General features: G+C 36.6%; 2 protein-coding genes across 5 annotated transcripts in view; one reads left to right on the top strand and one right to left on the bottom strand.

The window, feature by feature from the left end:
- Positions 1-27912, bottom strand: part of LOC135071927 (coenzyme Q-binding protein COQ10 homolog A, mitochondrial) — a 123749-nt gene that overhangs the window by 75511 nt on the left and 20326 nt on the right. The gene's annotated exons all lie outside the window — the stretch shown is intronic.
- Positions 1-27912, top strand: part of LOC135071926 (plasma membrane ascorbate-dependent reductase CYBRD1) — a 104715-nt gene that overhangs the window by 63669 nt on the left and 13134 nt on the right. For all 4 annotated transcript variants that reach the window (XM_063965808.1, XM_063965807.1, XM_063965810.1 and 1 more), the window contains 2 exons: positions 23569-23804; positions 24330-24532. In XM_063965808.1, coding sequence (XP_063821878.1) covers positions 23569-23804; positions 24330-24532 — 439 coding nt within the window. The remainder of the gene's footprint in view (positions 1-23568; positions 23805-24329; positions 24533-27912) is intronic.

Here is a 27912-nt window from a genome sequence, read left to right as displayed (position 1 = left end):
TTTCTTCGGGAAATATATCTTATTGATATTTATTTACGATTTCGCTACAAGCTTCTGGTAAAGCTCAAAAGGTCGACTCTTTCATTCCTTTGAAGACGAAAATGATTTATCCAAAAAGGATGTTTGCCTCAAGCTCGAGTTGAAAAGGTTCCTCGGCTCGATCAGATCTTCCGTGTACATTTATTATATTACCGCTACATTGCGATGCTTTAAAAGCTCCTCTTTGCTAAAGGCAAATGAGCTTAAAAATCATTTGGAGCACTTTTAAAGCTATTTTCTTTTCTAGTTATCTCAGCAACTGACTACTACACTCACTTACATGAAGTTGTTTCCACGCGATCTTGTGTAATAACGAATTTGTTAGTAACAAAAAAAGTGGCACCATTTTAAAGAATAAACTTTAACCTTTAAATTGAATCATTAAAATAAGTGCGAGTTAATTGAAAGCGTGCTTGTCGGTGACCTTCCGTCAGTTTCGAGCCTGTGGCAGGCCTTTTTGGAGTCAAATTCTATTGCGTATATCTTAGACGAACTGTCCACACGCTAACAGCTATCCTACGAACATTTCTGAGCTCTTGCTGGACGTCGATACCAGTCAAATGACGATTTCATAGAGAGGTTGACATGAAAAAACGGTCATCCTTCTGCGATGTGCACTGGCGCTGTTCAGAACTTGGTCTCGGGATAAAGCCACTAGTCTCTCGAAAGCGTCTTAAAACTTTCGAAACCCAGGACTGGCTTATGTGGAGCTGACATGCGACAGCCCGCTGGCTGAGCCCTTCTTGCAATAGTGCAAGGATTTGTGCTGCTTCTGAAGGTGTAGAATCCCAGGTAAAGTGTCAAAAGAAGCTGAGATGTGTATGGATCAACGTGTAAAAGCAAAAATCCGAAAACAAGTGCTTTTATAGGGGGTAAATGGGCCGCAACTCGCGACGTATCAAACAGTTGAATGTCTTTTTCCTTACTTCTTCACATCAGCCGCGATATCTTTTTAAATACTGGTGTGATTTAAATGAATTTGGTATCAATTTAAAGGTTAAAGTTTATTCTTTAAAATGGTGCCACTTTTTTTATTACTAACAAATTCGTTAGTACACAAGATCGCGTGGAAACAACTTCATGTAAGTGATTCCATACTTTTGCTCGCGAGTGTAGATGTGAAAGTTATTTAGTTATTTATTGATTTGTAAAAAAAAATTAACAATATTGCTCTTAGCAGTCTTAGAATAGAACCCTCTGTCGACCAAACAGGCAGGCACATTTTTAAGATGATAGCCAAAACTCATCTGCCACAACCATACTTGGTTCCTTTACTAGCGCTATTCGTCGTAGATTCGACAGCTCGTCTAACTCTACATTTGGAAAATCACACTTATTTTAACTGCTTAAGGTACAATAATATCCACTTGATTTACCAAGTATGTCCAGTCATGCAGTCAGGGCGGTTTGCGTTCACCAGTTTCACTGTCAACGATACAACAGAAAGAAAGTGGTCACACTTGACTGAGCCTAAAGTTCGAGGTCAAATGTAACAATGGTATGTACGCATACATATCTCGCCTACGATCGACTTGGCAGGCTTTCGTAATACGGACATCTGGTGCAAATCGGTGATGTATGCGCATGTTAATGATGTGCATAGGTCTATGTGATGGTGTAAGAATGTGATGAAGGAATTTTCGTGGATATTTCAAAGCTACCGCGCTACAATAAAAATGAAAATGTAAATAAGCATCATGCACCTGACCTGCTGGCTGGGGTGTATTACTTAAATTGGCAATGCATACTTAGTGGGTAACAATGAAATCTGGTTTAATTACCATTATATATCATAGTGTAATGCACTTGGAAAATATTTAGTTTGTTTAAAACTTTTTTCTAGATATTTGTATGTACGAGTATAATATTTGAGAGTTTCGGCAATTTGTTCGGTGAATTCTTTTTCTAAGTTTCAACAAATTTTGTGAAGATTTTATTGGTATAATACTTAATTTAATCCATCATCTATTAGATGGTGATTGATTAGATTCGAGATTACGAAACTATAACACCATGCGCCATATTCCACCTTCCGTAATGAACATGCGGTCTTGCACAAAGGCGAAGCGAATTCGAAATCGCGCGTAGTTTTTGCGTATCTGCGCGACGAATTTCACAATGAGCACACGAGAACGTGGGCTCACATTCATGAGTAAGATGTTCTAAGCCTCGGATACACATCAAATAAACCTATATTGTTATAATAGTAGGAGGTAAAATAAAAACAAAAATATCTTTTTTGGTAGTTCTAAGTGGAAAATTTGAAATCAATTTGGCGAAATATGGTCTTAGCACTTTCCAAAATGTCAGTCTGGAAGCGACAAGAGACGTTTAAACTTTATTTTTACCCAACTAAGGCGAAGCCTAAAAGTCGGGTTAAGATGATTTTCGCAGTCTATCACCCGTATTCACAAACGATGCTTGCTTCAAGCAGCAAATCTAACGCACAGCGTTGAATAGAGCTCTGTGATTGGTTCATGTGTGACCCTGTGCGTCCACGCGCACTGTGAGACCTCATAGTAATGTTTGTGAATACGGGCGTCTGTCGATGATTTACGAGTCCAACGAAACGATTTTATTCCGTACTCCGGTTACAGTTTTTTTTATTAATAAAATAAAATATTCTTACCAAATACTAAAGAAATAAGTCTTTGTCTAATCTTCTTATGTAATTTTAGCCTTAGAATAACTCTGCTGATGAAATGATCGCTTATCTCGGGGCATTACGAGTGGACGTTTCCTGCGTGGGCACCCGGGTGCCGTAATTCGAGGACCTCAGATTATACAAGACGCTACCGAGATGCCGGCGGATTGCTCAAGTTATTTAATTGAATAATCCATTCCAGTCCCCGTAATTCTATACTTCCATTTATACAGGGTGTCATCGGAAAGTTTTTTCTGCAGATGAGTGAGATACACAGTGAGATACTATTTTTCCCTTATCTGATTTACTGCATTGATTTCCTGATATTAAATTTAAAAGAAGTAGGTACGTTACGTTTATGGGTATAATCGAGATAGAATCTTACGCCGTATTATGTATGTACGTAACCTACCTTACATACTTATCAGTTTAAAGTTTTATCTCTAACTCTATCTCTACCTATTGCTTATGCATACTTGATGATTACGCCCTGTATATCGCAATGAAATTTTCTTCTTACACAACGACTTCAATAAGAAACCGTTAATTTACTTAATATTTAAGATAGATAGATTATACTAGGTATAGTATCTGTTATTAATAGAAAACATTATGAATATGAACTATTTTTCTCTATGTCTGTGAAGTTTGAAGACTAATTTGTTTTTTCCTCTTTTCAGGTAAGTCATCTTCTCCGGATTCAACGAGACACTAATAATTATCAGGACATTAATTAATTATTAAGAGGTTTTAATGGTTTCTATACGCTATAGTTCTTGTTTAGACAATGAATGGGAAATAACAATAATCAAAATGACCAAGAAAATTGCGAGTGATCAAATACTTAAATTTATATTACCATTTTCATCTCCCTCTTCTTCTCTCTAGATAATCGGACACTTCTAAAGTCCCAAAGTTCGGAGACCTTTTCTAAAGATTTTGATCAATATTGTTAATAATTTACCGTTCTCACTGCCTCTGCCAAAAATACCGTTTAACGTAACTCTCGTGTCAAATTAAATCTATGGCGATCGGAAACATGCAAATACGTAACGTTACGTTTGCGAACGCGGCAGCATTAAGTACTTCTGGTAAGTAATAAATGTAAGTACACCATGGCAATCTGTTACGTGACCGCTCAACAAGGTGATCTAACTTCACGTTTAGCTAAAGGTCTAATATTAACTGGCATATTGAAAATAGCAAGAGATCTAAGCATTAAGCACACCCACCACTGGGAAATTACGCAAGTCAACTTTATATGTAACAAATTGAATTTAGGTTTCGAGTAAATGTTATACATATGGTTAAAATTACGTGTTATTTGAAGCTTTAATTATACTGGTTAGTCATAGTGAACAAACTTTATAATTTAATAGTCTTTGCTTTGAATTCGTAAAGAAGAATCTTAAAACAATTGACTGTCTACTGTCATGTGATCTACTATTTTCATGTCGAGTTATTCACGCACTTAGTTAAAGTTTCGTCAATTTTTTTCTATGAAAACACGCCTACTTTAATCTAAAAGTTAAACATTTGCAGTGTTATCTAAGCGATCTCTAAACAACTACCTAATTCGAGCTGTTATCATTATCACCGCCCAAGGCCGGTGGGTAACCTTGTCATTGTCATCTCAAATATTGGTTATCAGTGTGTCAAGAATCTTGGTTGATCGTAACCTTGCCTTATCACATTATTTTCTGTCAGTTATCGCCGTAAGTTATTGAGATTGATGTAGAGTATCTATAAGTTTTCCATTCTGCTCAGCAATTTTATCTGTACGAATCTGAAATGTTTTCCAAGAATTACTGTTTTTATTAACGTACCTACACTGTAGAGATATTTTACCATAATAAGGTAATCATACCTTTCTTTGTTTATTAGAACCATTTAGGGATTAAGGATGGGTTGCACCATCTTACTTTAACAAATGTCAAAAGTCTGTCAACTCCATACAAGAAACACCGATTATGGTTATAGTCACGGTTAAAATAAAATAGTGCAACTCAGCCTTAGAAAATAGCAACCTTTCATAACTTAAAACACTGAAGTTTTGAACATAATATTGTTTTTCGGCTTTAGTATGATGGCAACTCTACTTTATTGAAATGATTTTAAATAAGAAATCACAATGGCTGCTTATCATGTAAGGGAGAGTCCGCTAATTTGGACCAGTTTTTTTCAATCCCATTTTACACATAGTTTTCTTTTGTTTTTGCTAATGTCCATGGTATATAATAAAAGATACATTATTCAACTTACTATTTCATAAGTATTAATTAACATGATTGTTGTATATTTAGCACAAATCAACAAAGTACGAGTTCAGAGCTTCGGTCCAATTTAGCCAACCGGTTCGATAATTTGTACCACAGGGTTACTAAATTGGATTTCAATAAATTTCAAGCCTATAAAAAAACTATGGCAAAATATTATACGATACATTCTTAACAAATTAGGAAACGAAAAGGAACAGTAGTTAATAACATAGACAATAGATATTGTTTTACACGTTATCACGATTTTGAGTACAAGTTTTGTAATTCCAATTATCGTAACGCACACTTGTACCTAATCTACTTTGCCAGTCTTTTGCTTTCATTTATTGTAAGTCAAACATAACTACGCTATTATAATTACAAAATATGGTTTACTAAAAAAAAATTCAAAATCCTTTGGTAAAGTTCCATACAACTTGATGTGGTACAATTTAGCCGACTAGGTGATAGTGCTTTTAAAAAATCGGTAAAAAATATAGCTTATAAATACCGAAAAATGTTTCAAATAATTGTAATCCACACTAATTTACGCTTCTAAATAATATATTAGAAACACCCTGTGATTAAATTTAACAAAATTACAAACTAAACATGTATTGTCAAAAGTTACTTGAAAACAATGAAAAAATACTTTTCAAAATAAAACACACGTGTTAATTGTCACGGCAAAAACCACATGGCCGATATTAATTGATTTTAGTTGTGTATCGCTGAGTGTTGCAATTACAGACATTCAATAAATACTTTACGAAATATGAGGGTGGTACAATTTACCCGGCGGTACAATATACCGAACTCTCCCCTATGTACGAGTAGGTCCATCATAAAAAGGATGTCCCGCATTTTGAGTCGGGCAATAAATCATGCCCCAAAAACACATCACGTTCCTATCTGTCTTACTTATTGTACTAACAAACTATCGTGCCGATGTAGGTCGGTATTTATTTATTTCCTTACGCGTGCGAGCGAGGCGTGGAAACATCTTTAGTATGCTCGCGGGGAGAATGACAAGTGGCACAGACGATAGCACTTCAAGCTTAACACAGTGGGGTCTTATGCAGTTAAAATACGGGCGATTTTGCAACAAAAATGTATAATCTGATATGCTGTCTGTACCTTAGAAGCTACCATTTACCAAGAAGTCGAAGGGAAGTCATGTTTATTGCTCGAATCGCACTCCGATAACTTTACCGTTTTAACGCGCGTTATTTTTAACGCTTTTAATCGAGTTATTACTTCTTTTGTTGTGTTCACACGCAAACTGTGTCAATTGCAAAAAAACTGAAGAACATCAAGTTTTAAATGAATATTTTATCCTCTAAATCGAATTTCTTATTGATAGGCGTTTGCCATTGCCTTTCATTTGCAAGCACATCTTAAATTTTAAGCATCAATAGCTAAGTAATAACCATTAATATACTATGTAAAGTAATGAAAAGCAATGTCAAAGATCTTAAAAATATTGATCAACTTATTATATGTCCACTAATTCCACTATATGCCTTCGTGATTCTTGAAACCAATAACTGGTTTTAATACAGTTCTCTACAAATTATTATTGTACCCCCGGAGAGCATTCAAATAACGGCTACTACGTTAAAAATGCACGTACTTATTAATTGTGTAAGTCGTATGTAGTAAGGGCCACTGAATGTATTGGCTCTTGGAAAATAAAAGGTCCCGCTACTCGTGTGGCGTACACACGATGAATGAATTTTCGCTTGCTCGCTAACCCGTACCGTTACAGAAAATTAGCGTTAAGAAATACTTTGTCTTGTTTATGACGTTATTTATTTAAGAAAAAGAAAAGCCTTTGGCATCAAGTGAGCTTAAAAGAGTAGGCGCACACCGTTGATTTTTCGTCGGCCGATAGTTTAGTCGGGCAGTTGATCAGTATGGGCATGTATGGGAGTGCGCACACTAAGTACGCCGATTCGATTTGGCCGATTCTTCATACAAATTAAAATCGGGCACAACTATCGGCCAACTAAAAATCAACGGTGTGCGCCTACTCTTAAAGAAACTTTTTCATTATTGTTTATTAATTAAATTAATTATGGTGACAGTATCACGCGTAGTAGTCCATAATCACGCGTAGATGATGGTCAATGTTAATTGACAAAGTTAAATAAACAGATCACAATTATGATAGCCTGTCAAAGAGCCATAAAAGTCAGGCTCTTGAAAAATATCTTGAATACTTATGTGACTGTTAGGTCACTTATTATTTTAAATCAAATGCCGTCAGTTCTCTTCATAAGGATGTACCTACTTACCTATGTAGACTATAGTGTGTAGACATCCGCTAAGAACGGATTTTACTCCACCTCTAAAGGGGGTAAAACGGGGTCCACGCGTACGAAGTCGCGGGCGGCCGCTAGTACGTAAATTATGTTACTGAATCTAATTTCTATTATATCAAAACTCATTATGCTTTGATTACATTGCAAATTACATAACTCAATCAAATCGATTCAGATAATAAGCCATTATTGAATGGACTAGATATAATCAATATTGAGATCAATTTGAATTAATTGAAGATTTCCGGGGCTCATGAAAGTGATTTATTGAAAAATACTACCTACTTTAGTTAGGAAATACTTTTTATCCATACCACTGTGATACCTGATACCTATTAGCTAGTACCTATGATACATATGTAGTTATTATAGGTACTTAAACATTGTCGTGGTCGCATGAGACCGCGGTGATGATATTAAATTAACTACCAAATAAATACAGTACTAAGTAAATTACATAAGAGAAATATATTACAAAACTTTGGTCAGCTGAATAGAGAAGACTCAAAGTATATGAAAGTTAGCAACTAAGTTTCCGCAACCCAAACTCGGGATACCAACAGTGGAGGTTCAAACTTAAACAGACAGACTAGAGTTGTAGATAGTATGGTTGGGTTTGTAAGGTATTTGTAGGGATATACAGGTTGTAAGAAATTGAACTTTGAAACTAAATAATCTGAAGGATACAGGAATCTTTTTACGAGAAAATAAAGGATCATTTCAAAGTATATGAAAGTTAACAACTAAGTAAGTTTCCGTAAACCAAACTAAAGATACCAACAGTGGAGAGGTTCAAACTGAAACAGACAGGCTAGAGCTGTAGATAGTGTGGTTGGGTTTGTAAGGTATTTGTAGGGATATACAGGGTGTAAGAAATTGAACTTTGAAACTAAATAATCAGAAGGATACAGGAATCTTTTTACGAGAAAATAAAGGATCATTTCAAAGTATATGAAAGTTAACAACTAAGTAACTTTCCGTAAACCAAACTGGAGATACCAACAGTGGAGGTTCAAACTTAAACAGACAGGCTAGAGCTGTAGATAGTTGGGGTGTACTGGTTTGTAAGTTTTTTGTAGGGATATACAGGGTGTAAGAAAATGATCTTTGAAACTAAATAATCAGAAGGATACAGGAAACTTTTTACGAGAAAACAAAGGATCATCGATAAAAACTCCAGACAATCAGTATGACTACTGAACGTAAATTTTACTTAAAACGAAAATATAAGTGTATTAAATGGAACATTAAAAGGCATTATGTATTAAGCTAAGTCCAGTTTCTGGATCAAAAGATCTTGACTGTCTGTCTAAAAGAAAATGCTAATTTTAAAATACCTACATGCTATCGAAATGCCTATTCTTAGTTAGATACTTAGATTAAAAAAGCTAATCAAACCTCATCTTTCGTTGGAATTAAGTTGTATCTATTTATTGATCCATCTTATCGATATGACAGACCCTTCTACACAAGTAATTCCATTTTCAAACCTGTTCGTATCCTCCTGTAGAATAGGAACATAGACAAGTCAACAGGTTCTGTGGTGCACCACAAAAACCGATAGTGAAACCCCCGTCTATGGTACCGTTAGGTTGGTCAGTGGACCACTTCTTACGTCGTTGGGCGCATTTTAGTGACGTGATGGATGACTTGTCGATATTTTGGGAATTTTGTCGATATCGAAGATAAACTTAGCGTGAGTACAAAGTAATTGAATAGGCCGCTATTACAGGAGGATACAAACAGGTTTAAATATTGAATTATTTATGGAGAGCGGTCTGTTATACTTATTCGATAAGCTAGATCGCTAAAGTAGGACACTATTCTAATGAAATTAGATTTGGTTTGATATCTAAGAAATAATAAATAGGTCATTTTGAAAAATTTTAAGAATTATTAGTCATGTATTGAACAGTATTTGTTGTATTACAAATATTACAATAGGATGTATCTAGGTAGGTATTCCTAATTTGACCTATTGCTAAAAATATCCAGAACAATTTATTCCGTACGATCTGTGTGCGAAGTGCGAAATAACGAGTCAAATCCAAACGTTTTCCGTTCATTGACTTCATTGTTTTAAATCGATATAAATTGATGCAAAGGCCGTATAAGTGTCGATACATTAAACTATCGATATTGTCCCGATACTACTTACCACTCATCTTTGAATGGACCATCTTCGGTTGGCCTACTATTACTACGCATTTTTTACTAAGCTGGTATTATAAACCAATATGAAGTGAAAAAGCCTGTTATTAGTAGTTATTATACTAAGTGCCGCGCCTAGAATCGTTTAACATCAATTTATATATTTGAATGAAATGTTCAAAATCTATTTAAATCTCTATTGGGGTAATGCTCTACTGAATTTTGTTGATATGACATGTAGAGCTATGAAAAAATTACTTACAAAGAACTGTAAAGTAGGTAGGCGATTGTACTTAAAATATGTTTTAAATAACTTTTAAACTCAAAATATATCAGGCGAAGCGATTTTAAACTCAATGAATAAGTCAATATATTACCATTAACCTTGCACTGATCGGTAAATCATGTGTATAACTGTTATTAATGATACCACAACACCAACGTGCAAAGAAATTCTCACGCCTATCATTAGACTAGCTTAAAGTTTTTTTTCTCTAGTATATTGACTCACAAGCAAATCGTTTTCCTGAATGGAGCACCTGGATTAGGTATTTTAACTTCAGTTGCAACAATATCAACTTCGTTGTCTTATAACACTAATTACTTCTATGTACTTTATTAGCAACCTATCTCTTCTTTGTATTTAAATTTTCACCACGACTAAATAAAAAAATAAAATAAAATAAAATATGTTTATTTCGAACCAGGGTCCATATAGTGTTAGTAACAATGTAAGCTTAAAACTATGTTAGTATTAATTAATTAAATAATAGAAATTATTATTAATTATTATAATTAAAGACATTATTATTATTAAAATTATTATAATTAATTTTAGTGTCTTTGACGAGATGGACGCGAGTCCAGTGTTGCATAATAGCACTGTCTGCGTCCAGTCTCGCCGCGACCGCCATCAGGAGGCTGTTGGCGCTGCCCCGTACTCGCTGCAGTAGGGACGCGATGCGCTTTCTAATGATGGCCGAGAGGCTATCTACTTGCGCCGCGGCTAGCATCCCGGATGCGCTGCAGTGTCTAAAGAATTACATACGATTTTTGTCACGTTTCATTTTTCATTCTATTCAAAAACAAAAGACGAATATTCAATCTCTACATAATTATTATCAACGATTACACATGCTAGCATATAAACTCCATTTGGAAGCACCCATTATCTATGATTGCAGCTCGAAATCATCTTAACGTGCTCAAGATTTCCTCAAACAATTGTGCCTAATGTTAGTTTAGACGTTGGGTGGACGTCATTTGAAGGCAGTTGCACTTTCAACGTCATTCATGTGCATGCAATGTAGTGGGCCAAACCGCCGGTGCGTGGGATGGTGTTACTACATGCAGGTTCTACAGTAGCGAGTGAAGTGACATTGGCAATATCGATATCGATATTCTAATAGTATAATTATACTGAGTCACGCACTATCAAAATAAGCGTTATTTTTTTTACGCTGATCGTAAATTAAGTTAATAAGTTTTTTTTTTAAAGATTGTTATGTACAAAAACATTTCGTGAATTCAATAATACTTACTTTTGTATAAAAACGTCATCATTTCAACGCACTAATCTCGTATATCTTATTTGAATGTAAATAAAACTAGATGTGTTATTTTCAGCGTTATGAGATTGATTTGTAGTAAATATTTTTATTACTTTCTGAAAGATTCATTTCGTTATATGTATAAATTATTATCTTCTAAACTAGGTAAAAAACATTTTTATAATAAAATATTAGATTAAAAACGAAAATCAAATATAGTTTGATATATTGTTGCATTGTTTGGCTCTATCCGAGCATTAATCGCAATCAAGTGACTGACATGACCAGCAGAGCGTAGGATGCGATATTACGCGCAGGTTCTACAGTAACCAGTGGTGCGACGCGGTGAACACATCGATATTACTTTCGGTATTGGTTTTCCTGTATATTGAAAACATTTTATGTAGGCCGATGGAAGCTTTTAACGTATTCAAGCTTTTATATTTTCATCAATCAATTGTAGCTCTACATTTATGTAACGCGCTTGTTAAAAACCTTACCTACTTGTCGACATTTAAGTTAATAAATAAAATCTATTTCAATGCCTACCTAACACAGTATGAAATTATTGATATGACACTATTTAGTTGATTAATATTGTTACATTGATATTATTATGTTTAATAAATTAAACGCAAGCTGCACTAAATTGACACCTCATCAGAAATCTGATGCACTTGTGAATTGAAACCTCATTTTCACTTCGATAAACGACTTTGATTGGCTCGAAGTTTCGATATCAATCGTCCTAATGATCAAGTTAACATCACTAGTCAGGCAATTTAACGCTGCACGCCCCCGCGAGTGAATCTGCAATTAATATTGTTTATTGACTCATTACATTTCGTACTGCTCAATCGAGTCTCATTTGATGCGTTTGCACATTGCCTCCGATCCATTGAGATCGTATTTCGTAATAGAGTTTTACTTTTCATTGATATAGTTGCAAGGTAAATGAATTAACGGAATAGCTCGCTAATATAAGAAGGGAAAATCTTCATCTGATCATTCCTCTTCTTCATTCTGATCCTCAATAAATGTAGTGGAATTTAGCAACAACATTGCTCATTGCTTATAATAGCTAAGTAATAATACCAATTGTGTATGAGAAATAGATGAAATTGCAATAAAAGTTTCTAACTTCGCCATTCATAATGCCTTTCTTAGTCTTATCTATTATCTTAATTATTATCTTTTATTAAGAGCTTTGCTCAATATAGCTTGTAAACTAATCGAAATTGCACAAGTTATGGCTGGCTGGCATTTGCTACGAAAATGATAAAGATTATGTCAGAATTAATTTGTCAAATAGGTAGGTACTAACCTAAATAAAATACGCTAGTGAACTTGTTTAAACAACTGAATTCTTTGCCACTTCTTTACAATGTGTGGAAGATAACCAATTAACCAAACAATCTAAACAAATAAAAGGGAAGAACATCCAAGCCCATTGGGCTCATTACGCCATCAACAGTTTCGTAAATATAATCGTACTTTTTCTAGAGCACTTCCTCATTAAATGGAACAAACCTTTGTGAGTTTGTTCGCTCAACAGTTGTAGAGGCAGGGCCTAATTAAGGGGCCTCTAGCCACTGGACTTACACAAAGTAGTTACATTTACCTAAATGATCCTTCTAATTCCAAATATACATGCTCTAATTTTGCAATTACATTATTCATGTACCTTGATTTTCATGACAGAGGATAGCGTTCATTTCCATAAACGAAATTATGCAAAAATCCCTCCGTAGGTACTGTATAGAGACAACATCGTTCCTCCGTACTATGAAGAAACAAAACCGCATGTGAAATTTATAATTTAGGTACTTAAACCCTTACTTAGCTATGAGAGCAGAAATTCAATGAAATGTAATTCATACAAAAGTGCACAAGGCTTTATTTAATGAGAAATATTTTGACTAACCTGTCCAATTTTCTGAGTCTCCAAATGCCTCAGACTTCTTAATCCGGCCCTGTATAGCGCTGTGGGCAAAAACACAGGGAAATGATATTGTTCTGGGAACAAAGACAATAGCTGTTGGGAAGTATATGGTGAGTTTTTAATCGGAGAGCAAATTGCTATGTGATAGAGATAGTGTTGGATAGACGTAGACGTTTAGAAGAAAGTAGTGCTTATTGTTTGAATCAGATTTTTGTAACTCTTACAAAGGTTTTTTAATCCACTTCGCACTTGAACTGCATCTCACCTGAGGGAAAGTGGTGATCAGAGCAAAGGTGGAAGCGAGCTTCACCCGGAATCTTAAAAAAAATACTTTATTGTGGTCATTGAGATTGCCCAGAAAGAAGAAGAGATGGTTTTAAAAGATTCAAACATCTGATGTATTGCAAGCAATTTTACACAACATTTACCAAAACAAAAGCGCAATGGGATGGAGAATTACAGAATCTGTTAGCAAATGTATTTGGGGGTGGAAAGCCCCAACCACCCTCCACAGCGCCTGCACATCCGAACTTTGCAAATGTTCCGGATTAGCGCAATGGATGTGGTAGCTTTAGTACCTATGTGCCTCAGCCATACAGCTAGGAGTGTGGGCAGTGGAAAGTATAACACGAAAGTAGAGTGTGCTTTATGAGATTGTTAAGAGTGGTAATAGCGTTAGCAATATTTCGTTGTAATGATAACAGATTGATTTATCACTTGAGTAATTAGTTGCAGCGTTACATACTTAGTAATGAAAAACCAAGCATTGGATCGATAAATAATATTGCGAAGCGCGTAGCGTAACTTAGAGCACCAAACTAGTAGCTGGCGTTTTGTAATTTGAGAATGTCTTATAAAATATTGACGCCTATTTGAACGGTATTCATTACTTACTAATTGTTAATTTAGCGTTACATAATACTATTGTCTTGTTGCCATCTGTACATGAATAATAAAACTGTCAAGATAAAGCATTGAATTAAACAACTCAGCAAAACATTTTCATTTAGCGTCGCGAATACGATCTTCGGAAAACTTATCGGAAACTTCGGGCAAAACTTCGGGCTAATCCGCACAAGTCGGACTGCTTGGTTATACTTACGTAAAACAAACGAAAATAATACACTTTCTATAAGTACGTGCAAATCTCAGCCTGTGATTTCTCAGGTGACTGACAGCTTTCTTACCGCTTACGGAGTGACATCAGCGGAGAATTTTACAAGCTTATCCATATTATCGTACCAGTTGGTGTAGTAATGGAATCTTGCAAGTCAAGCTTCGAAAGCAGTTGCTTCAAGTTTGGAATTTTAATATAGCCGAATAGTTAACACAGTGGTATTTACCTACTTTGTAAGTACCTATAACTGAAAGAAAAGCACTGTTTTTTGAGGAAAACAAAAAAAAAACAACAAATTAAATGTATGACAAGTAAGTTGGACCTACAGCACAAAATTCTTAATTATTAATCAAATTGCCAACATCAAAGTTTGGTTTAATTATAACAAACCTAGATGCTTCCATAATTTATGAATAGATAACACGCCCTTCATCTGATAACAGCTTATGATCATGATAAAAATGCACGTGATACCTAGAGATTTCACACCTATTTCGTATTTCTAGCGGAAAAATTAAGCAATAAATCAAAAGAAACTCGTACCTACCTACTGTTAGCATTGATATTAGTTTATTTGTTTTTCGCTTGATTTACACGTGCCATTCCGAATTATTCAATTCATTGCAAAGTGACACACCACAAAATACGGAGCGTTACACGACTCTACCTATTCAAGGTTACTAAAGTACGTTAATATGAGTCTTATTTTTTCCCTAATTTAGAAAAATATCGTACTTTACTTTTACAAAGCCAGTCCGAAGATTGTCTGCTTTATGCTGACAGTAAAAACAAATGAAAAACACGCAGCGCGAATGAGGTAGAACGGATTTACAACTCGCAGTTACGCATAGCGACCCAGAAACGGACAAAAGTTGTGCTGTAAATTCAAATGCATAGTTGAAAAGAACAACTGCAGTCCATAACACGAAGTAGGCCGACCACCCGGCAGCACTCGCTACAAAAACCTCCGCTCAGTGAGGAAAGTACCTTAACAGTTTAGTACGCGTAAAGCAAAACGGTTTGTCAATAAAGTATTTTACTTGAACTCACGATAATATCATAAACTTGCTCAATCCAAATCTATTTTCTGGTGTTTGATTATGGCGTGCAATAGTTACATAACGATGATAATAATCGGAGTAAACGTAACAAAGCGATTTTACGAAATCTCTATCTTAGGCTATTCGTTGTGGAATTATGATTTCTATGAGCATTGTAATGATTCCATCTATCGTTGGTGAACACGTTAAGTTTGCTGAGTAATTAACGAGTTGTATTTGCTTTCTTGCCCTTTCTCTCCGCCTGAGAAACTTTTCTACTAGCACGTACCTTTTCTGCCAGTCTGTTCCAATTACTTCACATAATTGATACAGATTAACTTCCCTGTCTGCGCATTCTGAAATGGGCTCTCTCTAGTCTGCGTAAAGTCCAAACGATGATGTGATAGATTGAAGTTAAGACATTTCACGTCTGGTGCAGTAATTACTTGGGATAAGGACACTCGTCTCGTGCCCGAGAGGCGAAGTTCCAAGGAGTTTCCAAATGAATGTGGTTAATTTAACGGTTCTTTTGAAGATTGCGCAACAATCTTCAAACAATTGTTTGAAGTTATGAAAACAAACTCGAGCGGTTGTGTAATATCACCCGAAACAGATAGCCATCTGTCGGATCTTAGAGTTGAGCTTTTATTACGTGGTTATAATCTGCTACGGCAATTTGGGTTTCATGTTATGTGTATGTGAGCAATTATGCTAAAATGGACACGAATTTGCGGTAGCCACAAAAGAACAAGGTCTGTAATAAGAAGTGATGGTAGATCAATGTCAGACTAATTTTAAATTGCATTACGAATTAAAACCGACACTGTATTTGAATTTGCGCACTTATGCAACCGAAATTGTGAATTCCAGAGTAACTCTTGGTTAGTGAATAAGTAGGTACCTATTATGCATGAGAGAATAAAGCATTTAAGAGTGCCATTTATTACTAACTACTTAAACCTAAGTTTTTAAGATGGTCATTTTTATAGTGCAACCAGATAGGTACATACAGAAAAATGTTTCATGGTTAATAAAAACATCCCTATTTGAAAGAAACGTGTTTTAAACTCTACAACCATAACTAAAGTCCGGTCGTCGAGCAGGCAAATGCCTTTCTACACTAGCTAAAAATCTTTTAAAGATCTCATCTCGGGACTGAGCTCGATCCAATCACCGATGCACTCTTAATTAGTGATGCTGGCCAAGAGCCGTGTGGTCTATGTAAGTAGGCCAGGAGTACCATGGCCGGTGGGTTCGACGACCTGCGCGCGTCTCTAGACCCTGCTAGTGATGTACGATTGTCGAATGTTAATATCGATGCTTTACTCAACCTTGACAGTTAACACTAGTCTAAAATATTATTGTAAAATTATTTTTGTGCACTTTATAGAGCAAGTTAATTCAAGGAAGTTTAGCCGAGGAGACAAGGTAGGTAGGTACATTGACTAGGACCTAGGTGACTGTAATAATGCTAAAGGCATAGTTAGTTCTACGAGTATTAACTTAATCTCTACCACTTTTGGCACTTATTGAAATGTGCAATAAAACTGTTGCAGCTGCAGCTCGTCATTGCAAACTGCAGCGAACTTTACTGCCTCTTTGACATCAGCATTAAATTCTTTATTATCCAGTGAACTAAAGAGAAACGTTTTATGTTTCATTTTCTCATATAAGATGTTGCTTAAAGTAAATATCTTACTTAGATAATTGTAGATTCAGTATAATTTTATGTGCGTCCAACTTATTCTATGATAAAAAAGTCTCTAGGCTCCCAAGTTTTGATATCTAATTTAATTGCTAAAGTTATGTGTGAACCAAGTGAATAGTCGGTGAAAGTAACTAACATAAGTGTTCATTCTTTTCTGGGATAGAGGCGTAGAGAGTTTTGAAGTTTTAATCACGTAACAACCAAATTAAAAGTAAGTTTGTGTAGAAAACATATTTCTAACAAAAAAATAACCTTTACTTCGAACTCCTATGTTCATCTGATTAATTTCGTTGCAGGTCCAATGACAGTTTAACTTTCCCCCGGGACAAACTTGACCTTCACTGGTTGGGTTTATATTGGTAGTCATAGTCAAGCTGTAATAATCCTGGCTACACAGGATTTGCAGCGGTGAGAACGAGAAGTGGGAATAGTCCCGTGACAAAAATAGACAGACTGATACTTATTTAGTAACAACACCCACGCCAATATAAACAGATAAATAATGCTATAATTTTATTTTCTACGAATGTCTGCATTGTTCAGAGATCGAACCCGCGACCTCTGCCTTTGACCTCTGTAGCAGTTTAGTGAGTGATTCACTAGGCCAGGGGGGCCATCAAAGTAAAAGTTGCTAAACACAATAATTATTTTAATTGTTCGTAGGGTAATCTCCGTGGGAGTAGGTTACGGATCCACTATTTAAATAACAAGTCTTGGACTAAATTCTGAGAAAAGTTTATGAATATCGTGCAGACGCTATGAAAGTTCGATCGACCGACTGTTGGATAAGAAGCTTCCTTTATGAAAGTAAATCCTGTCTGCCTTGAGAGTTTTTTTTTAACCCAATGAGCAAGTGATCTGGGACTTATTTGCTTTCCTTTAATCTACTTTGGTATGAGTCTATTCCACTTTTTTGTATCCATCGCATTTAGCTTGTGCACCCCAACGGTTATTATTATGCACCACCTAACTTTAAACGTGACTATAACGATAACCTGCGTTTTTGTATGGTGTTTGACAGATTTTTGACATTTGCTATAGTTAAAATAACATGGTGCAACCCAGTCTAAGCAATTAATACTTGATCAAGCGCGAAGAGACGTCCTTTCACTCTCTGTAAAGCCCAATTAATGAACGCAAAAGATTAAAAATAATTAATTAGTTCAAATAATAATCTAGACGACAAAAAAAAATCGTTGACACATCAATACTGCTGTCAATAGGTGATGAGCTGTGAACAGTGTTTTAACAAGGCATTATGTTTTGTTGTCTAGATCAGCTAACTAATTTAATTTCGACAACAAAACGTATGCTTTCTTTGTTATAATACCTAATTACGATATTGGATGCATCTGAGCTGATGTTAATGGTAAAGAGTAAAATTTATAATACTTATTAGAAATAATCTCATGTTGCAATACCCTAGCACGGTCCATGTTATGGGTCTATGTCTATATGTAAGAACCTTTGTATACCAACATTGGAGCAATAAAGTTAACACCAGGTGCGATTGTGGTCAAATACCTGCCTTGTTATGCATTAAAAAAAATAATTCGAATTTGAAGAGTTTGTTTTGCAAATGTTTCGTCTCGTTTAGAAGCTGAGACGGTCACCGTAGCTCGAGCCCGGTTGATCGTGTTATCTTCGAGATTGCTTAATGGTTACTCAGGGATAGGGTGTCCATGTCCTTTTAATAAGATCAATAAATTACCGTTCAGTTCTCTGTCATTAACTGGAGAAAAATAGTGGGTGAAGATCTCATGTGTATGCATTGCAGTTAATTGGAGTCTGCATGGAATCATTGCTTAACGCAGTCATTTTGGTTTGGTTCACAAAATTTTAAGCGTATTCCGTTTAAAACCACAAATATTTGCCTCACTAGTCTGGGCTAGGCTGTGAGCATTTGCCTAAATGCTCACAGCCAAAGATGTAAATCCCCTGCCTGCGTCTGTAATTACCGAATTCATAGAACACCAGGGCTTTCAAGGCACTGAAAATATTATTTCTGAGCTTGTTTTTCCATCTTAGTAAATTGCAACGACACATTCATATCTACAGGTGAGATTGTGATCAATGCAAAGCATAATTCAAGATAATACTTACTCATCTTATTACGTAATCGTCCTTACTTGACTATTGGGTTTCCTTTTATCTACACCTGTGTTTGAGTATTATAATGTAACGACATCAAAACCGCAAAGCAAATCTCTCAAATGTAAAACATCGTGGTCACCCTTGCTGACGTTACCGGATTATTGGCCATTTCCTTCTAATAGAACTCGCTTAGTGGGTTTATTAACTGGTGGACTCGAGAGATATAAAATAACATTCTATAGGATAACGTCTGTGATAGCTGGTGCAATTTATATTGCATCTGAGCAGGGCCGCGCCGCCCCTGTGTGCGAAGTGTGCGGCGCACACAGGCGCCAAGACAATAGGGGCGCCGCGCCGCTACTGCCACCATATTTTTTTTTAATGGAGTATCGATAAGTAAGTAGGTACAGTATGCGCAACATAGGCCTTGTACACAACAAAACAAATATTACGCTTATTAAACAAGTCTCTCAGCCGATGGGGCACCAAGGTTCTGGAGTGGAGGCCTCGTACCGGAAAGCGCAGCGTAGGACGATCACCCATAGGTGGACCGACGACTTCATAAAAGTAGCAGGAAGGGGCTGGATGCAGGCCAGCACCAACCGGCCGTTGTAGAAACCTTTGGGGGTATTTTCAGCAGTGGACGTCCTATGATGACTGAAATGATGATGATGACCTTTCAATTCAAATTTTTGTTTAAGTACAAGAAAAGTTTAATACTGTTTTAGAGATGTTTTTGTTTCTTTTTATTTCGTTATTGACTATTGATAGTAAATATACAAAATATAGGTACTTAGTATATTATTTTTGTTTTGATGGAAAGTAAAAGTAAGAACCTTTTTATGTTTTGTACCTAGCGCTTAAAATACATTTTTGTTCAAAGTTTGCTAAGAAATAAAAAGTCTGATTATAAATAATTCATAATTAAAATAAAAAAATATTCTTAAAAATAACATTGTTTATGTATATGTCTCTACCCTGTCCATAAAGTATCCTCCCCTGTGCACCTTGTCTCTACCCTGTCCTGAGTATTTACCCTGGTCGCTTATAAAACGAGAAAAAACCAACAAATTGACTGGCCACTTGGTAAACATTTTCAACTTTTAAAGGTTTCCATAAAACAGATGTATACTTATGTAAAAATATTCAAAAAAATGCCGTGCCGTCACTTCATACAACACATTAACTCTTAACTTAGAATGGCCCTACTGTAAAACTGGAGAACATTTTATTTTAGTCAAAATTAACAATAAAAATATTCGTTAATTTAAATTCGTTTTTTTAAGACGATTCATTAGAAAAGAGGCGCTTCATAGGTTCCGCACACAGGCGCTGCCGGCGGTCGGCGCGGCCCTGCATCTGAGTCGCAAGGTGATCCAATAATCATGAGGGTTAAATCATGAAGGCTGACGGTTTATTTATATTGAACTTATCTACAATTTACTACTTTACTATTTGCAAGCCTAACTACTTAGCAACAGTCTGTCTTTTTTCCTTTCATCGTCGGGTTTAGAAGAACTAAGGTTATATTAGATAGAGATAGAGAGACTAGCTCGGAATGTAAGAGACACAGAGACGGACTCCTGACTTCCATACTTACGCCCGTATTCACAAACATTACTATGAGGTCTCACAGTGCGCGTGGACGCACGGGGTGACACACGATCACACGAACCAATCACAGAGCTCTATTCAACGCTTTGCGTTCGATTTGCTGCTTCACTTAAGCAAGCATTGTTTGTGAATACGGACATTAGATATGTAATAAGTAAAATAGTAAGACACGGGTCTTAACGCGACATTTATGAGTTAGGTACATTATGTACTCACGGCTTGACGTTTCGGCTGCTATGCTGCAGCCGTGGTCACAAGCAGTAATGCTTGATGATTTATAAATGTCGCGTTAAGACCCGTGTCTTACTATTTTAGTTGAAATGGAACGCGAAAGTTTAAAATCTTATATGTAATAAGTACTAAAATAGATACTCTCGTGCTCTCAATTACTAAAAGAATGCTATAAATTGAAAACAACCTTGCCAAGAAGAGCACTGTGACATCTAAAGCACAGATTCAGATAGAGATCTACGCGCATAATGTGTAACGTCGCGCGCGCAGGTGCTACCGCGCTTTCTCGGCGACCTATCACGAGCGAGGTCGGATCCCGCGCCAAATTGCAGGCAGATTGCCGGCGTTGCCATTGCGGACATTCCGTTGCGAAATTAGGGGTACTGTATGCACCTCGCTCATATTGCAATAGTTTAGGGAGTAGGGTCAATTGCAGTGGTAGAGTCAAACTTAACTATCTACAGGAATTCACACAACGATATTACCTTTGTATGCACGTAATTTCAAACACTGCCTTCTCTAATTTACCAGATAAGTAAATGGTTGATTTGGCCATTTAGGAAGTCTGTCATTTAGCGGTAACTTGAAAAGCTGTCGACTGTGCTTAGAAAGACGTGTCAAAACGCAATGACCCGATGCTCCGTGACATCGTTATGTGGTTATTGCCATCGCCGTGATAGAAATTCACTTGGCGCATTTGCCTTTCACCACGACACGACGCATTATTGACATTGTATGCCACCCGACTGTTTATCACTTCTACTTGCATTTGTGTCCCAAACTGTGTTGTGTTGAACCCACTGGGGCAAAGCACTATTAACTTTACCCGCGACTTCTTCGCAGTTACATTTCAATAAAAAGTTATAAAAGGAGTAACGAAAATTCATCCATTTACACAAACTTTCGCTTTTTAATATTCGTAAAGATAATAATGTATCAGTGAAGTGGTGTCCTTATTGAAACAATGTCAAGGGAATTTCGTATCTGTTTCATCACATTCATACGGACGACTTATCAAGCTAAACACTATGGCAACTTGATAGTAGCTTTAATAGGCCTACGATATTGCATCCAAAATATAGTACCTACCTATTATTTAAGCTGGTAACTGTACTTATCTATCTGATGAATAAGGCAGCAACACACACAAATGTAACTGACGTAGGTACTTACCTATATCTGCATGGCTTTTATACTCCAACTTATTTGATATTCTCTAAAAGTAACAAAATATTAAGTTACTCGTACAATAGCCAAAGCCATCCTCAGAATAAATTAACATGACGAACGAAGAATAACAATTGAACGCTTAATACCGTGACCATATTTCATAAAGCCAACCAGGATTGGATTACGAAACGAATGAGATCTTTAATTGACTCCAATTGGATTAAAAAGCGTTCGTTACTCGGGCTCACCCGAGCCAGATAGCTCGACCGACTCTGAATAGAGCTAAATATGTATAGGATTTACGAGTAGGGCAACCATCAAGCACGAAAAGCTGGAAATTCCTGAATCAGTTTTGCAGTATAACAATATCTTACACGATTCGTTGTACTAGAGGTGTGCAGAGCATATTGGCTTCTTTCCTGACGAAGTTTTGTGTCAACCTGAAATAAAACTAAGCAAGTAGCTCTAGCTACTGCATCCGTCGTTTGACCGGTTTTTTGTATTAAGCGGAAACAACTCTCATGCCCAATCCTATCTAAAAATGGTAAGAACACGGTAATGGTAACCCTACTTACCTACGAGGGAGGCAACCGCAGCCTCCATTGATACGATGTAAACTTATCTGGGATGTTATACCTACCTACTCACGCCTGTTCACATGCGAGATACGTAACCCGAGTTACGGTAGTTACAGGATGTTCTTTGTCTATGTCGGTACATTAATAGGTTTGGCTTTTGTTTCTCGGCTTGAGACAGGTTGTTGTACTAGTTTAAACTTAACACTTTTTGAGATTAAATTGATTTTAACCTATTTTTCAGGTCTTGTGTAAAGTTTACGAATGCTTTGTAATAATTAATTAATAAGTGCGTCGCCATGAAGATAGTAAAAATTAAAAATACGAATCAAGTCGCTCTAAAAATGATGTCTGACATTATTACTAAGACCTATTTTAAAATAAATCTGCATTATAAGAGCGTAATTATTGGTAAAATAACATACAGTCTCCTTTAGGCTATTGCAACTTGCGGACCACGTCACGGGTGGATGCTATAGTCACTGAATGAAAGGATCATACATTTCTCATGCATAGCATCATATAGGGTGTCGTGTAGCGCATCATTGAGACATCCGGAGGGGAACGCGTCATGGAACGGTGCATGTTACTTTTCTACGTCGCATATTAGATTCGTATTTTTAAATATTTTATGTAGGTACTTACATTGGCGATAGGGATAATCATGTGTTGTAGATAAAACGTGAATCTTAAGAGGATAAGTTTAGAAAATAATGTTTTTGTTTTCTACAAATACAAACCTATGATAGAGCTTCGAAAATAAACATTATGTGCAATATAAAGAGTTAAAACTTTTAATTACCAATTATCTGAAATGAAAATCTCACAAACCTAGATACATAATATTATTATTTCATAAAACTAGTAGCGCCATCTATCAGCTCGATGCCAAACGATCTTGGAAAAGGTTTTCAGTTTTCACTTGAGTTGCAAGTTGAGACGATTCGAAAAAAAAGTTTTTATGTTTTGATAGTCATCCAAAGGTTGAGGTTCGATAGTATTCAGTGGCAAGTTGAGACCAACCTCGTTTCAATTTGATTTTTTTTGGTGGGCATGAAAAAGAGGTTCTAATGGCATGTCATTAATAAATAATTTATTTTTTTCTTTCCAGCCAGCGCACCCGCTCGTATGAATCGGACGAGCATGAGAGGGGCGCGTGCGAGTGGTGTGAATACGCGCTCGTCATCACGCTCGCCACCATCCTCCTCATTGGAGTTTCCGCGCTGACCATCTTCTGGGTGTTCTACTACCGCGATGGGTACGCCTGGGCTGACGGCAGCCCGGCCAAGCAGTTCAACCTGCATCCCACCCTCATGGTCGCCGGGTTCATCACCTTCAGCGGCTTCTGTAAGTTATTTATTTAATTAAAACTATTGAACATAATTTAAAAAACAGCGCACTTACTTGAAGACTTTAGACGAAGTTACCTCCTACTTTAAATTAAACGCTGCCTTTATAAGGTTCTCTGGCTCCTGTAAATTTTACCTTCATCAAAATTTAACGCTGCATTTTATGTGGCTTCATAAAGTTTTACCTGATAAATTAACATAGTTAAATTAAGGCGTTTGTTTCTGCTACAACAAACAAACCACGCTTATTTGTTATTCCGTATGGAACCTGAAATACATTACCTTTCCTTTCATTGCAGTTGGAGACTTCTTTAACACATACAAATCGTAATAATTGTTTCATTTGATTTTAGAACATTATCAATAGATATTATCAGTTTGTTAAATAACGCAAGATAGCTATCAAAGAAAGTAGAAGAAGAGACAAGCAAATCCTTTTAAATCTTTTCTGAATATCAATATTCCACTGGAATACTGCATAACATCGCAATTTACATTGACCGATCTTTATTATTATTTCCAGCGGTGCTGCTGTACCGCATCTGCCGGTGCTTCAGGCGCATCTACGTGAAGCTGCTCCACGCCATCTTTCACGCGCTGGCGTTCCCGTGCATCGTCATTGGGTTCCTGGCCGTGTTCGACTACCACAACAAGTCCGGCATCAACAACTTCTACTCCCTGCACAGCTGGATCGGCCTCGTGGCTATGGGACTGTTTGGAATACAGGTAGGTGTTGGAAAAGGAATCTATACAATCCGGTCGGGTTAAGTGCGCACCTAGCGGTTGTTACGTCACATCGACGCTTTGGTACGAACAGGGCGAACGCGGGTAGATGAGCGGGTGAGTGCGAGGGAGAGTCGCATTCCAGCGAGGTATGCAGTTAACTCGACTGGGTAGCTGGCACGCGTATAACCGGGTATGATAACATCTAAACCTTCCTCTGAAATAGAGATTCCTCTAGAATCACTCATATCTGCTAAAAGATTAAACCTTACAAACAGTACGTAGGTACAGTACAGTTTACACCATGTACATAAGTAGAAATAAAAACTTGACCCAGTGAGAGGAGGCTGTCCGGAAGCTTTGCCTTCTTGTTCTTACAAGTTGTGTGTATTTAGGAGTAGCCGGCTGGACAAAGAAATAAGTACCTAGCTTTATTTATAAATAAATTGCACTACGGAATGTACCTACTCGTATGTATGTAGATAAACAGAATTTCTTTACACAAAATTAATCTTCCTTGCCCTCGTTTGGAGCTGGTTTTAAGAGATAAATACGAGTAAATTCATTTAGTATCGATGTAATCATTAACGACAGGATGTACGTAAAATACATAAGCGGAACATCTTCTAAAAAAGACGCCTAATTATTGCATTGTTAACACATGTTTTATGCAAAATTTACCAGTATGCAAATTTCGTAACAAAGGCGTTAAATTATGCAGCCTGTTATAAAAGGTGACATTGTGCTAAAGGCGTAGCTTTTTGTGTCTCGCAACGTTGAAAATAGAACCTGAGGTTTTGTAAGCTAATTGCTTGTTTACGCAAAAGTAAATTTAGACGAAATCGTTTTAGATACGCGCACACAGTTTTGGGACTGGAATATATTGATGTAAGGTATGTTAGGTAGTCATTCCTATGTTAAACTTGTTTACCAGACTAGCTAGATGGTTTCAATTTATTAAAGTAACCTATCAGGATCTTAATTAATTTGTTGATTGTTATGTTCGTCCTGGTCGTCCTGTCATTGTATTCAATACCTAATGGTTTGATCATGTTTACTCACCACTACCCATAGCTGGGCATTAACTCGTTAATCCGTTAATCGTTAATTAACGAAGTTAACATTTCTATTAACGGATTAACTTTTAAGTTAACTTTAAAAAATGTTAACGGACTCGTTAACTTCCGTTAAATTATCCTAAGTCCGTTAATCGTTAATCCAGTACCTACTATTTACCAAAAAGATACAGCAGGCACGCTGAAAAACGCTAGAAAAACGCGTTCTGACAAGTACGTTCGGGCTTCCAGAACTTCCAGAAACCAAAACAACAGTTTTTGTAACCAGAACACTAACGACACTTGTTAGTATGTGTGGGACAACTCTTGCAACTGAATTTAAGACCAGTTTTCCTCAACCGATTGAGTGGAAATTTGGTATACTTATGTAATGTTACGGTACCATTGAGCTGATCTGATGATGGAGTCATGAGGTGGCCATAGGAACTCCTAAATGAAACGGCGGCATCGCATGGAATTTAGGTTCGTTGGATTTGTCTTTTCGAGCACTTTAGTACTAGATGATGTCCAGGGTCCTGATGATGGAGTCAGGAGGTGGCCATAGGAATTCCTAAACGAAACGGTGGTAACTTAGAGTTTGGGTTTGCTGAATTTGTCTTAAATATTTTGAATTTGAATTTGAATCTTTTCGAGCACTTTGGTGCTAAATTGTATTGTAATTGAACCAAGGCTCTAAGATTGAGATACTACTAAAAAGTGTAAAATAAAATTATAATAATTAAAACTTTTTAAAAACAAGCTTTTACTAAAACGAAAAAAATAATTGTACTTAGGGGGCGTCCATAAATTACGTGAGACAATTTTGGCTATTTTTCAACCCCCCCGCCCCCCTTGGTGAGATTTGGTGAGATTTTGCCTGACCCCCTCCCCCACCCCCTAATCTCACGTGATATTTAAAAAAAAACGAAATTTAATAGTTTTGGAGTAATTCAACTGAGAAAGTTTTTTTTTGTGTGCTTACTGTTGTCGCTAACGAGTGCATCAAAAAGATCTATAAAGTTTAAGATTTTAGTTCTTGAAAGTATCTGCTAGGGACGCTGTACAGTACAATCATCATACATTTAATGCATGTCCTTTTTTACGCAGTCGCTAGCGGATGACGATCGATATAAAGTCGCACTAAGCCCACTGATTACGAATAGATCCAGAAAAACACGTGCAGTGACAGCGGTTAGTAGTCTACTTACTAGGGTCTCATTGTTTTTTTTACAGAAGTACCTAGTCTAATTATTGTTCCTTTCTACAGAATCTAGCAAAATCGATTTTGATAAAAAAAAAACTTGTTTTATAATTTTCTTAATTTCGTATTCACACATGCAGACGGAAGCATTTTTAGTTTTATTTGTTTGGACGGTATAGAATAAAATGTCACTATCATCATAGAAAATATATTTTTTTAGGGTCCCGTAGTCCTGACAAGGAACCCTTATAGTTTCGATATGTCTGTCTGTCCGAGGTTTTGCTTGGAAACTATTGGCACTAGAGAGCTGTAATTTTGTGGAGGTATGTATATTAATCACGCCGACAAAACGGTAGAATAAAATTTTGATAAAAACTTTTTTTAGAGTAGCTCCCCTACATGTAAAGTGGGGATGATTTTTTTTTCATCTTCTACACCATCGCGTAGGATATCGTTGGATGACTTGGGGGTTTCAAAGACTATTTTTCGATATAGGGATTCGTTTGCAAACTATGAAAGTTTAAAGTGCCAATTTTTTTTCGAGCAGGGCGTCCCCCCCTCTAAAAACTAGACTGTTGGCTTGAAAAATCTGGAAAAATTCATAATAACACTGCTTTTTATGAACTTTCAAGAAAACTATAACGGTTAGGGTAGGTCAGTTGGTTTAAGAGTAATAGTCATTTAACTCATGTTGTTCCGTCATCGTAACTTTTAGTTTAATTTTCATAACAATCGCGGGTATCGATGTCTCTGCATAAGTATCAATGTAGTGACAAAACGCAGTCATACTAGGCTGCTTATGCGCTCCGTCCTTCGAGTTGGATTTTTATTGACAACTTGAGGGCAGTCACGCTTTGGAGGCCGCACCGGTCACATCGCCATCTTCTATTCGTATCTAACGGGCCCGTCGACGCGTGTGCTAGTCACCCTCCCATGTGATCTCAACTTACTTCATCATCTACACGCCCAAATGTGCTAGAAACCGAAGGAATTCCCAACTGCTGCTGCCCATACTCGAGGTGGAACTGTCAACGATCTGCTCAAGGTACGTGAGTGCATAGTATTTTGTCATTGCGTACTGCTCGTACAGAACATCGATCCCTTTTTACCGGCAAGCCTTCTACGGT

Source organism: Ostrinia nubilalis, chromosome 5, assembly GCF_963855985.1.
Source record: "Ostrinia nubilalis chromosome 5, ilOstNubi1.1, whole genome shotgun sequence".
NCBI lineage: Eukaryota > Metazoa > Arthropoda > Insecta > Lepidoptera > Crambidae > Ostrinia > Ostrinia nubilalis.
Note: the sequence above shows the minus strand (reverse complement) of the source record. Positions and strands in the feature narration are given on the sequence as shown.